Raw genomic sequence first — 13,511 nt, forward strand, 5'->3', positions numbered from 1 at the left:
TAAGAATCTTTTAAAAAAATATGTTGATTTTAGAGAAATAGGAAGAGAGGAGAAACATAGATGTGAGAAATATCAATCAGTTGTCTTCCCCACGTGCCACAACCAGGGATCCAACCCATAACCTGACATGTGCCCTAACTGGGAATCAAACCCACAGTCCTTTGATGGGCCTGAAGATGCTCCAATCAACTAAACTTAGTTGAATCCTATATAAACATTTACACTCAATTTTATCAGAGCTTCATTCTGAACCAATTTGGTATTTCTCCTAAAAGTTATACTGATGCCAACCAAACCACACCAGCAGGGCAAGAATCTTAAGCTTATCGATGTTTTATTTTGAAAGTTATATTATTAGACCAATATTAATGGCTGAAAATCTCTCTTAAACTGTTTTAATCAAATTAAATAAGCAACAATAAAGCTTACCTAATAAGTACTATACACAAATAATCGAATTTCTTTAATTTTTATACATCAATGATGGTTTCCATTTAAAATATATTAGTTTGAACTTTGGTTTTAATCACAAATGAACATGGAAAATATTAGGGGTTAAATATTAGGAGTTCATAAATTCTCCTCTATTTCAATAATTTAAAGCAAACCATTACATCTGGTGAAAGGTGATGTTTAGTCAATTTCCTAAAGTTTACCAAGTGAAAACATTTAAAGTTTCAGTTCTCATTTAAGTTTCATTGTCCCAAATGTATTATGGTCATTAATAGCAACATACAGAAATGACCCACAACTTGATCACTCTTAGTATTTTTGTAAGTTTCCATACAAATGTAATTTCTTCTATAAGTGCTAAATCTTAAGAAAGTGATTAAACTAAGTATTGATGGAAATAGAGTTGGAGAAGGACTAAAATTCTAGATATAACCCAAGAAGGGAGAAGCAAAAGAAAATTTTCAAGATTTATATTCCACAAAGGACTATTATCCTAAACTGTGTGCAAAAGAATGCTAGTTCCAATTGTTGCTCCATAAAATGTTTATAAATGATATTCATAGACACTGAATAATTTTATTTAAAAAAAAAGCCTGAGTTCTGCAATTGCCCCCACCTAATATATCTACATTTTAAAAAGTAACTTTACCCAATGTTTTCAAAAGGTATTTAATCTCAACCCCTTCTTTTCCATTAACAGTGGCCAAGTCAGTATTTTCATATTAAATACTGAGAAACTATGTAAATTCTTGTTGAGGTGCCATTTAAGGACCCATTAAGAAATCATATAGTAAGAGAAATCTTGCAAGGCAACAGGTATAAATCTGCTCAGAAATATTTAAGGTAATATGCAAGACAGATATGAATACAAAATGCAAACAATGTAACAAAAGAATAGAATACCAGGTGGTTGTTAATTGGCATTACAAAAGCATCAGCTAAGTAATTTATCGAATTACTTCAGATTATTTCTCCATTCCTATTGCTATTGCTTCATTTAAGCCTTCTTCACCATAGAAAGGTGGTAAACCTTCCTCAATATAGTCCCAAACTTAATATGTATATGACTCACTCAGGGATCTTACCTAAAATGCAGTATGATCTTACTGATTTAGTAGGTCTAAAGTGGGGTCTGGAATTCATTTCTAATAAGTTTCCAGGTGATATTGATGCAACCATACTTTGAATAACAAAGCTCTAATCCATTCTGCAAGCCACGGACCTATTACTTTTCCTAAAATACCACTTAACCTCATGATACTGTCTCAGAAATCTACATTAACTTAGTGAATCCTATATAAACATTTACACTCAATTTTATCAGAGCTTCATTCTGAACCAATTTGGTATTTCTCCTAAAAGTTATACTGATGCCAACCAACCCAATTCAACTTTGCTTTTATCTTTGTTTAAGGTACAATGAATATACCGTGAGGTACAGATTTTAAATGAACAATTAATTCGTTGAGTTTCCATAAATGTACACACCTGTGTAACCAATACTCTCCCAAAAAGCTATAGGAAGGACATTGCCATCACACAACCCCGTTTTGACCCAGCTCGGTAAATAACCCTGCCACCTTTCCACTGCCTCCTATCTATCCTTTCAGCCCTTCCTTCAAAACACGCCCAAATTCCACTCATAGACCTCTATCTAAATTACTAATGTAACATTTCCCCCTCATCCAAGGGGCATATGTTCCAAGACCCCAGTGGATACCTGAATCTGTAGATGGTAGCAAATCCTATATACATTGAATGGCCAGATTATTATGATCTCTGAATGCATAATAATCTGGCCACTCAGTGTATATCCTCTATAATAAAAGGCTAATATGCAAGTTGTACCCTCGACCAGGAGTTTGACCAGCAGGCAGGCCGACCAACTGCCCATGACCCTTCTCCTTGGCCAGGCTGGCTGGACCCCACCCATGCACAAACTCATGCACTGGGCCTCTAAGTATATATATTATGACCTCCAAATATATATATGTACTGAGTGGCCAGATTATTATGCGTCCAGAAATCATAATAATCTGGCCACTCGGTATATAAGTTTTTCCTCTACATACACATCTTTTCACTTACAGGAAGCACTTTCTGGGTTCTCTTTGGCATATCTCAATTACCAGCATCACTACTCTAGCCCTTTGAATACAAGTACTGAGATACCATCATGGTGGACCTGCTGAGAAGGCTAAGTGACTAACAGGCAAAGTGCAAACAGCGTGGATATGATGCACAAAGAGGTATGATTCACAGCCCAGGCAGGACAGAGAAGGGCAGTATGAAGTTTCATGCTACTCATAATGGAGCACAATTTAAAAGTTATGAATTATTTCTGGAATTTTCCATTTAATATTTTCAGACTGTTTGACCACAGCTAACTGAAACCATGGAAAACAAAACCCCAGATAAGGGGAACTACTGTACTTTCATGATTTGGCTGTCATCTCCAACTGAACAAATGCAGTGAGTTCCTCACAAGTCTCCCTACCTCTGTTCTTACCCCAAAATATTATCCAGAGCATTCAGTGATCTCCTAAAATTATAAATCAAATCCAGTCACTCTCTTGATTAAAAACCTCCAAGGGTTTACCATCACAGCAGGGTTTACCATCACAGCTGTAATAAATGCAATGCCTTTTCCTGTATTTCTGTATCACTAAGCCCCTCCTTTTTCTCCAATACTTCCTGTACTCTGATCATATGAATCTTCTTTCTAGTCTTAGGGATCTGCATTAATTATTATCTCTTCTTCTCCCCACCACCTTTCTATTAGGTGGCTCGACTGTGAAGTTACCTCCTTAGAGAAGCCTTCCCTAACCACAAAATCTAAAGTAGACACTCAGATTGTCTAACACAAGTCCAACTTTAATTTTCTGTATAGCACCTATTGTGGCATCTATCTTATTAATGTGTTTTATTCTCACAAAAAAAAATAAGCCCCATGACAATAAAACTTGTCAACAGTGCTCACAGCTATAACTTAGGCACCTAGAACGCTGTCCAGCTCATTGCTCAACAAATGTTTGCTAAATAAATGTTATCACATGATATACAGGGATGTATACACACTTTGAATGATTATAAAGTCAGTGCTTATTAACATACAGTTCATTTTCAAAACTTAAAATAATCTATAGAAATGAATAGTTTTTTGTGTATCATTGTCTGTTTTCAAATTGATGACTGTTCTGGTCCAGGCACTGCTGATAATGTGAAATCACAAACATCAAGAATCATTTCATTCGGTATTTGTGTCCCCTCCATTCATTGACTATTCCCAGTTTTGTACAGTAAACTTTACCTTTTATGTATCCCCATAAAAAAGGCTACTGGGTAAATTTTCTTTGTTCAAAGCTTCACCCATTATTTTAATCAGTTAAACCTGAAAAGGAGTAAATATAAAGTGAGTTATTAGCTGTTAAAGTGTATACATTTTGGGGGACACGGTGTATACAAAATGTACACACACTTTGAATAATTATAAAGGCAGTGTTTGTACTTCAACCACCTTTTCAAACTCGCTTAGCATTTTAGGATGAATTTCCTTTGTTCAAAGCTTAGTCTGGCTGAAAAGAAAGAAACATCAATTGAGTGATCAGCAGCTATTGAAGAGTGCATACATGTTTTTGGGACACTCTGTATGTACACACTATGCAGATGGAAACTGTGTCTGTGTTCCAATACAAAAGTTACCATAAAATTTTAAAGAGAATAAGAAAGTTATTGCTAGTTATCAAGCTAAATCCTTCACAGGAAAGAAAGGAAAAAAAAGAAATGCAGTTTTAATTCAGGACAAAGTAATATAAAACACAGATTAAATCAAAGTTTAATTCACATAAAGTTTAATCAGTCAAGTTATTGAAAATATCAAAATTTTTGAGTTAGTGTATGGCAGCAGAAATTAAATTCTTGTTGCAAATAATACAGTACTTGGTGTTCCCATTATGACAAACTATGCTGCAGAAAGAGCAATTGCATTGAATCTCAATTCATCAGGGTCACGTTCCATAAACTTCTTGCAAACTTCTATGGCATCCTATAGGGATAAAATATATAAATTTTCAGTTTATAAACATATGTGTTTTATTTGCAAATCATAAGTGTTTCATACTTTCTTCATTTGTACTAATGTTATACTGCACACTTCTTTTTCCAAATGAAGAATAACTTAAAGCATACCAGAAGAACGAACATTTCGTGGCCTAATTAGCTTAGTCCAAAAGATGCAGTAAGTATTCTTTCTTAAAATGCTTTTAAGAAATTTTTAACTTGACAATTACATTTCATTAATTCTAAGCCACATAATTTGTTCATAAATTTAAAAAACTCTAAAATCAGGATCAAGATAGAAATGTCGATTATCTTGGATTTAATGATATATGGGATACAAAGAGCAACTCTTTCAAAAGTATTCTTGCCTTTTCCTTCTTTTTTAAATCTTCACCCAAGGATATGTTTTTATTGATTTTTAGAGAGGTAGAGAGAGAGAAACATTGATTGGCTGACTCCCATGTGCCCCCAAATGGGGATAGAACCAACCTATGTATGTGCCCTGACTGGGAATCAAACCTGCAACCTTTTGTGTATGAAACGACACTCCAACCAAATAAGCCACTCAACCAGAGCAAAACTATTCTTGCTTTTTTCAAATTTGATGCTTGTTCACACGAAGAGCTCTGAATACTTCTTTATTTGCTATAGGTTAACACTAGTTCAAATTTCTCTTTTTGGATTTTTTCCAAGAAAGCAAGGACAAGGAAGTATCCAAATATAGATAAAATGTTATACAAGTGATTTTTAGAGATGTTTCAAAAATAACAAGAACATTAATAACACTTAAAGTGAACTAACGAGTTTCACTCTTACCTCTAATAACGTTTCATCACTAGTTTCACCATGGTTAATTGGAAATGGTTTCCGTCCATCTATAAAAAATAGACAAACAGTTGAATGTTTAGCAGTTTGTATAAGATAATGTACTTCAACTTCCACTTTCCTCCTCTCACAGTGAGGCAAAAATTAATGATACTATCTAATAAAGATGGAATATGCTAATTGACCACAACTCCACAACAAATATGGCAGCACCCACAGCCAATAAGGAGGGAATATGCAAATTGACGCAACAAGGCGAGCGTAGGAAGGCGGCTCCGGCTGGAGCGAAGGCGGGAAGGCGGTGGCCAGAGCAAAGGTGCTGGAGGGAAGCGGGTGGCAGCAGCCAGGACATGGAAGGCCTATTCTTGCATGAATCTTCGTGCATCGGGCCTCTAGTATTTAAAATAATATGTCCTAAAACAAATATTTTAAATGTGCTACCTATGAATATTCTTTAACATTAAGTTGTTAGATTATAAGTAAAGTTATTAAAGCCTTGCTTTCATGTTTGAAAACCTAAATTATCTTCATAAACAGAACTTATTATAAATATATATTGGCTTGATTTAATTTCCTTAAAAAATATGCAAAATTAATGTCAGGTTTTTTTTTTTTTTTTTTTTAAGTTAGGATTTGTTTTTACCCTCAGAAATATGGGAAAAAAACCCAACTATTTCTTCACTTTAAAAGTTAAATCAGAAGGCTTCCAAGTAAAACTGACATGTTTACATCAACAAAAGGGAGCCATCCCAAGTTTTATATATTATTATTAATTATGTACCCCCATGGTAGTAGTATAAAATAATTATCTAAATAAACTAGGATTAATTTTCTGGCCAGGAAAAATAACTGCAACTATAGTCACTTAAATAAACTAGTAATTTTTCAACACTATGAAAATGTCTAGAATTATATAAACTCATGCTACCCAAAGGTAACTGATAACTCTACACAAAGTAGGTTTACAAATGTTCGAATGGAAAATATTAGAATAATTAATAAATAATAATACAAAAGAGTAAACCCTGTTTTGCATACTTACAACTGTAAATTTACTTTCGCCCCATCCTGTGCATCAAAATTTATAATCTCAGATGACTTATAAGTGGCACTTCAAGTACAATTCATAAAACATAATCCCTTCTATAACTCTATGGCTTCTAAATATAATACAATTTTTAATCAATATGTATCTGTAGTAGTAGACTTGGACTAATAGATACTACATTTAAAGAAAAAATATACACAAAAATTAATCAAACAAACCAAAAAATATGGATAATTAAAATTTTTTTTCTAAATATCTTTTCAATGTTATTATTTATTTTATTACTAAGTTTTTTATCCTGAAAGTCATCATTACCTTTTAGTCCTTGGTTATGGATAATACATATAGTTTCTCTGGCCTTTTCTAAATCTACTTCCTTAAAGTCAATAGAATGTGTTTGTTAAGTCTCAGCACTCTCTTATTTCCATTTCTACTAGTAATTCCTTATTATTCAGAGAGAAAATGAAGTTTCCAGAAATCAGTCACACAACTAAAATCCCCAATCACTATTACACCTTATTTCTATATAAATTTTATAGATTGACTTAGCAAATGTAAAATTTATAGAATAAATTAGTGAAGCTCTGAGGTCTATTATATACCCCCATAACAATTTATTTTCATTTTAGTTTGATTCCTACTGAATCGTTTAACTATAAAAGACAACCATAAATTTTTATAAATACTATGTTATCTCTTCTCCTTTTCCCCTTTAATAGAGCGATTTCTTTGTAAATAGAGTGATTTCAAACACAAAATCCATCTAAATTTTATGGACCTCATTTGCAGTTGAGTCTGAGTTCTTTCAAAATTCTCTGTCCTTAACTTACATGTCTATCAGCTATGCTGTACACCTGAAACTAGTACAAAAAAGTGTTTTATGCAAACTGTAATGAAAAGATTTTTGAAAAATTCAAAAACTGTTTTTAAATAAGAAAATTAAAAGTGCAAGTTAATATTGAAAAGTACTTCACTTTGTTGTTTCTTTATTTGCGGCGCCCCCCCTCCCCCTTTTTTTTTCTTTTTAACACAAGAAGGTCTCATGGAGAAGAGCAAGAAGGACTCATAAGTACTAAAGTACTATATATCAATTATGAAAGAGTCATAAGAAGTTCTCTATCTGAATGAAACAATTCAAATTATGAAGATCTTCTCCAAATAGTCCCTGAAATAATCTATAGAAAGCTTTTTAAAATCTAAGTGCATTTACAGGCCAAAATACTAAGTAATTAATCATGCAAAGTTTGACATATGCCTTAGGAAGATGCCAGAAAAGAGAATCTTGTAAAGTCTTTTAAAAAGTCAGATGTAGCCCAGCAAGTGTGGCTCAGTGAACCAGGAGGTCATGGTTAGATTCCCAGTCAGGGTACATGCCCAGGTTTTGGGCTCAATCCCTGGTTGGGGGTGTGTAGGAGGCAGCCGATCAATGATTCTCTCTCATCACTGATGTTTCTATCTCCCTCTCCCTTCCTCTCTCAAATCAATAAAAATACATGTTTTTAAAAAGTCAGATGTTATACAAAGAGTTAGTACAAAAGCCTGAAAACTAGTAATACTCATTGCCAAATATAAAAACTAGTCATGAATATTACACTGTTTTAAAACTAGTTTCAGGATCAAAATGGCTTATGCAGATATTGATGCTATCTATCTCAATAATTTAGTAAAAACTGCTGGAGTGATTTACAGGAGTTTCCTATAATGATTTTTATTTTACTGCTTTGCTAAAATGTAAAGGTGGTATGCAAACATCTTGAATTGTAAGTTGCTTGAACACCAAAGAAAAATTTTATTTTTTTCAAGTAAAAAGTCTTAAATAAAACACGTTCATTATGCCAATTCAATGCTATTAGGCAATCAATTAATTTAAGTAAATAATACCAAAAATCCTATTTATCATAAATGTAGACTTTTTCATTTCCAATTTCTCTCACTAGAGTAAATTTTTAAAATTCTTACCTAATTCATAGAGATGTCCGTCTACATGAACTAATGCAATAAAATGAAGATCTACTTTTTCATCTATATTTGGTGCCTGCAATAGGAGGAAACATACATATTACATATGTTAATAGTCAAACAAATCAATCAAGTACATGTAAACACATACAAATATCAAATCACATCAGAGAACATTTATCCAAAATAATTAAATGCTTAACCTTTGATATAGTGGACAATGAGTAAATATGTTTACATTTATAACAATGTGCTCACCCATCAACAAGAAAAATGTCAACTACAAGCACATTTTTCTTAATCTTAACAATCTAAATACCTAAAGCTTTGTTCACCTTCAAAGACCCAGCACTTCACATAATGCCTGGTATATAGTAAATGTGCAATGTATACTTTTCAAATGAAATGAATGCATAAAGTGATTTGTCTAACTTTTGAAATTTGAAAAAGAAAATATTTTACATTTTAATAGCATAAACAGAGTTTTAAAAAACTTTTTTCAAGTTTTAAGACTTCAAGAGAGTGAGTTCTCCCTTTAATAACTTTACCTTGATAATAGAACATAAGGAGTTTTAGAGTAAAATAAGTATCTTTACTCATCCTACATTCAAGAGGTTTATAAATGAATAGACGCAGGAAATTAACCCAAAAAGTTAAAGAGGGAAAATAAGGATAAGAGCAAATTAAAATAGAATTAACCATAACCTATTTTTCTCTTGCTTTCTTAGTATAACGCTTTGAAATTAAAACTGTACCCAGATTATTTTGCTTACCAAATTCAATTTTCATGAGTAATATCTGATACATTTGTTAAACATTCAAGTAACTTATGCAAAGTCAATACATGATTCACTGACATTGTCTTTAATACACAGTAACTACACAGTTAATACAAATGTGTGTTATCTATTTATCAAATCTAAATGGTGTGAAATGAAGTACAATCAGTGTTAAATGCAAGTACAAATTTTAGAGACAAAGTTTTCAAAAGCTATAAATCAAATTACTTCTTACATTACATAACATCCTATAACACAATAGTAGCTTAACTCTAAAATGCATTTTTTACTCATTAGTAATTACATAATTTTAAGTAGTAGTAATATGAAGTTTTCAGATGCAGAAATTGAAAGATATAGAAGAAACATTATCTTGGATTTACTGAATGCTCTTAAAACATTTACAGAGAGAGTGACTCATGTAATCTCTCATTATTCTTCAGAAATTATTTTCTTCAAGTTTATGAATGACAGAACAGCAACAAAAATGGATGTGGCAAACTAACTCTTCCTAACTTCAACATAGAACTAAAGAATTCCAAAGTTGGTAGCCATCAAAGTCACCTAGGTAACTGCTGTTAATCTCCTCTTTACCACAGCCCCCCACAGGGAACTGTCCCTGGGCTTTAAGCAGTCCATTCCATCTTTGACAGCTTTGTTAGAGTTATCTCTCATACTGAAGCTAAAATATGTTTCCCAGCGTTTTCCATCCTCTCATTAAGAGTCTAATAGCTCCCGAGCATGATGTTTCTTCAGATAATTAAAGATGGTGATAGTGAGTTCCCTTACTTTCCCGGTCAGAGAATCAAATGTATTATTGATTGCTCAATCTAATACCAATGACCAAAAGAGAATTCAATTTTTCAAGGCTAAACATAGGCAATTCTACAAATGATAAGTTCAATTCTATAAAAAATGCCAGAAATAATTTTTTATCCAACAAGAAAAGGGTCTTTCTGGTTTTCTCATTTTAAGATATGATTATCCAATAGGATATCAAGTATTTTAAATATTTTGATCTATGTTTTCAAAATTTTAAAATTATTTTAACATTTCTTTGTAAGAATATTGCATCTTATAGCTTCAATTTTTTGTATCTTGCCAGTAAATACAACTGTGTTGGAGATAAAAGTAGTATAATTGGAGTCAGAGATATGAATATATATACTCAAGCCCTGTAAACACTGATTTTGTTATCTGTTTTGAGGTCTAAATGAAATGTATTACTTTGTAAAAAGTTAAGTGATACTAACCATTATGTTTTACTATAATATTAATACTACATTATCACAAAATATAAGAAATCACTAAATCTAGTGACTTAAAATTGTGTCAGTACTTGCTATGAACCTTTTTCTTTGGACTATGTGTAATCTGAAACCTGCAATTATTAGTTGCTTAAAAACCTGTAAGTATTCATTGCTTAAAAATGATTCCACCCCAAAACAAGAATAAATAAAAAGCAAATTTCAATAAGTTTTTCATTAAAAAAAATTACGAACATATAATAAACAAAGGACAAAAAAAACAGAAGCTATAGATTTGGATCATTTTTGCCTACACTTACATATATTATTTTTTATAAAGTTCCCTAATTTAGAATAAAATACTTATCTCAAATAATTAAAAAGTAATATAACAAATCAACTAGACAGAAATTAAATACTAAATAGATATTTCAAATTAAAATAAGGTATGGTTGTAACTTAATAATTATATGGTACTTAATATATATTAGGCACTGCAATAAGTGCTTTATATGTACTAACCAATTAATTATCATTTAAACCCTGCAAGGTGGGTAATATAATTATACCCATTTTACTCTCAAGAAAACTGAGGCACGGAAGCATTAAGTAACATGTTCTAGATAACAAATCCAGGAGTGTCATTCTAGAATTTGTGTTCTTAACCACTAGATTATGAAAATATTTATGAAGATATAAAGCAATGGAATATTGAGCAAAGATCAAAATTATATAAAAACACATAAACCTAAAAAAAATTTTATGATATGCTCATTTATATTTAGAATAATTTTAAGTACAAAAGAATTTATTCATATTTAGAATCAATTGTGTCCAAGTTAGACTTTACAAAATTAGGGTTTTACTCTGATCATTTAATTCACCTTATATCTCCTACTGTACAAATTGGCACAGTAGAGAAACAACAAATATGATAAATGAATAAAAATGACAAATACACACTGTGACCCAATGAGGATAATGAAACATAGAGACACCAGTTTTGTTGACACTCAGCAAAAATCAAAGGCTCTTTTGATGACCATACTGATATTTGGAGGAAGCAGATGATTAAGGAAAAGTGCCACGATTCCACTTCATAATTTGAATATAGCTCTAGAAGAGTAAATAAATAAAGGGAGGAAAGAATGTTTGACACCAACTTTTTTTTTTAAGCATTAAACATTATGTATAATCAGACTTCTTCTGGCTTCGAAAGTCATGATGACTTATAGAAGTGTCAAGTTTCTTATAAATGTATGGCATATACCAAATCTCTCAGATACAACATTTCTAGGTAGGCTCAACCAATTCATAGTCATTGCCACTAACAGTCTAAAACATTGGAAAGACAAGAGCTGTAGTTGCCAAAACCTGCAGTTTATTTCAATTATGAAAATAATTAGAATTCCATCATCAACCTCAACATTTAAGAAAATTAGCAAGATTACAAGAACATATACTCACTTTTAAATAGTTTGCTAATATCTACTCAAGAAGGAGAAATTCTAAAATTTGTGGGAAGCCTACATCAATTCACAAGGAAAAAAATCTTTGCCTCTTACTTAGAAAGATGTTCTTTAAAATGAATAGGCAGGGAAGATTGGATCAAGATTAAACCAAGTACCTGAGCCACCTCAGGAAAAAATAGCTTAGAGGAACACCCTACACCAGGAAGTATTAGATTTAGGATAGAGTAAGTAAAGCACCCCAGAGCATGACAAGAGCCTGAAGTCATGTTCAGAAACATGAAAAAAAAAGTAAGAAATGGTATAGAACTCAGAAGGTACACAGCATTTGTTGACCTGAGTCAACTAAATGACATCGGAAAGATGAAGGGTAAAAGAATACATATTCACTTTAACAAATGATAGGAACTTACACATTATCATGAATGTCAATTAACACTCATCAAAAGGCAGGCATTCTTACAGTGGTAGGATATGAAGTGGAAAGATAGACTTCACCAAGGCATTGGTGAAAGTCAAGCTAGACTGCAAAGCATGGAGGTATGCTTACAATCTTATTGGGAGAGAAAACTAGTGGCTGAGTGAACCAAGAGAAAAGCGTTTTGAAGACTGAAGAAGTTTAAGGGGGAAAATGGACTGCCCTCGTCACTGGACTGGAAGAAGAGATGGAAGATTGACTACACTTACAACAGAATGGAGACCCAAAGATGGTAGGCGTAAGAAGGGTCGCCAGCGACGAAGACGGAGAGATGGACTGGTAGCCTTTGCAGGGTCTACATGGTTACGTTTGACCCAGGGCAGGGATGCATGGTGACACAATGATGAGGCCTTCGTTCTGCAGTGGCTACAATGAGGCTGTGATGAGGATGGCGAGGAGGACTACATAATTAAAAAAGAGAACATTTTACTTAGACCACGTCACCGGGCGATCATTTATTTTTAAAAGCAACGTATGGTCATATTTGTATTTATATGGTCTAGAACTTTTAATCAACTGTAATCTAGAAAAAGACCATAAATGAATATTGGTTAAAAGCCAATCAAGGTATCAGGGTATATGCCATAGGTTCTGTAAGTGCACATCTAAAATATTTACATATATTCATATGCATAGCAGACTGGTGGCATTGATTGTATTCAAATTCTCTAGGAACAAAATATAGGCTGCAATTTAATTGTTTGATCACTTTAATAAAATCTGCCATAAAGTTTCTTTTCTTAATTGGACAAGGAAAATAATACCTCTTTTGTTTTGTTATTTTTTTTAACCTGCTCCCTTGAATATATACCTAAGAATTTATCCAGGGCCATTTGACTGACTGGAAATCCAGGGACAGTATTACACATGTTTCCTGGAGGAATGAAATACCACTAATCAAAGCCTTCTTTTGGAAAAACAAACAAAACCACTCAACTTCTTATCCAGCTAGATGTTCCGTTATAAATAGCATTTTAGAGAAAGCTTGATAAATGACAGTACAAGTTGAAAGTGGAACAGCATGCATCAAGAAAGAAAAGAATAATCGACTTGAGAGGTTGCCAGCTCTAGTCTTGGTGACTTTGGGTAAGTCATTTCACTTCTTGGAACCTCAATTCCCTTGTTTATAAAGTGAAGCATTTAGTCTTGATGATTTACTACTTTCCTTCCAGCTTTAAAAAAATCTGTGAATTT

At 32.5% G+C, this 13,511-nt stretch overlaps 1 protein-coding gene across 6 annotated transcripts in view; it reads right to left on the reverse strand.

Moving 5' to 3' along the window:
• Positions 1-4,219: 4,219 nt before the first annotated feature.
• Positions 4,220-13,511, reverse strand: part of UCHL3 (ubiquitin C-terminal hydrolase L3) — a 40,333-nt gene continuing 31,041 nt past the window's right edge. For 3 of the 6 annotated variants that reach the window (XM_084876478.1, XM_084876479.1, XM_084876480.1), the window contains 3 exons: positions 8,345-8,420; positions 5,329-5,387; positions 4,220-4,498 (listed from right to left, as the gene is read on the reverse strand). In XM_084876478.1, the coding sequence (XP_084732604.1) occupies positions 4,415-4,498; positions 5,329-5,387; positions 8,345-8,420 (219 nt within the window). In that variant the 3' untranslated portion in view covers positions 4,220-4,414. Of the gene's footprint in view, positions 4,499-5,328; positions 5,388-8,344; positions 8,421-11,333; positions 11,487-12,526; positions 12,719-13,511 lie in introns of those variants that run through there. The other 3 variants (XM_084876475.1, XM_084876476.1, XM_084876477.1) reach the window with 2 other exon arrangements.

This window comes from Pipistrellus hanaki, assembly GCF_964339955.1.
Source record: "Pipistrellus hanaki genome assembly, chromosome: 3".
Classification (NCBI taxonomy): Eukaryota; Metazoa; Chordata; class Mammalia; order Chiroptera; family Vespertilionidae; genus Pipistrellus; species Pipistrellus hanaki.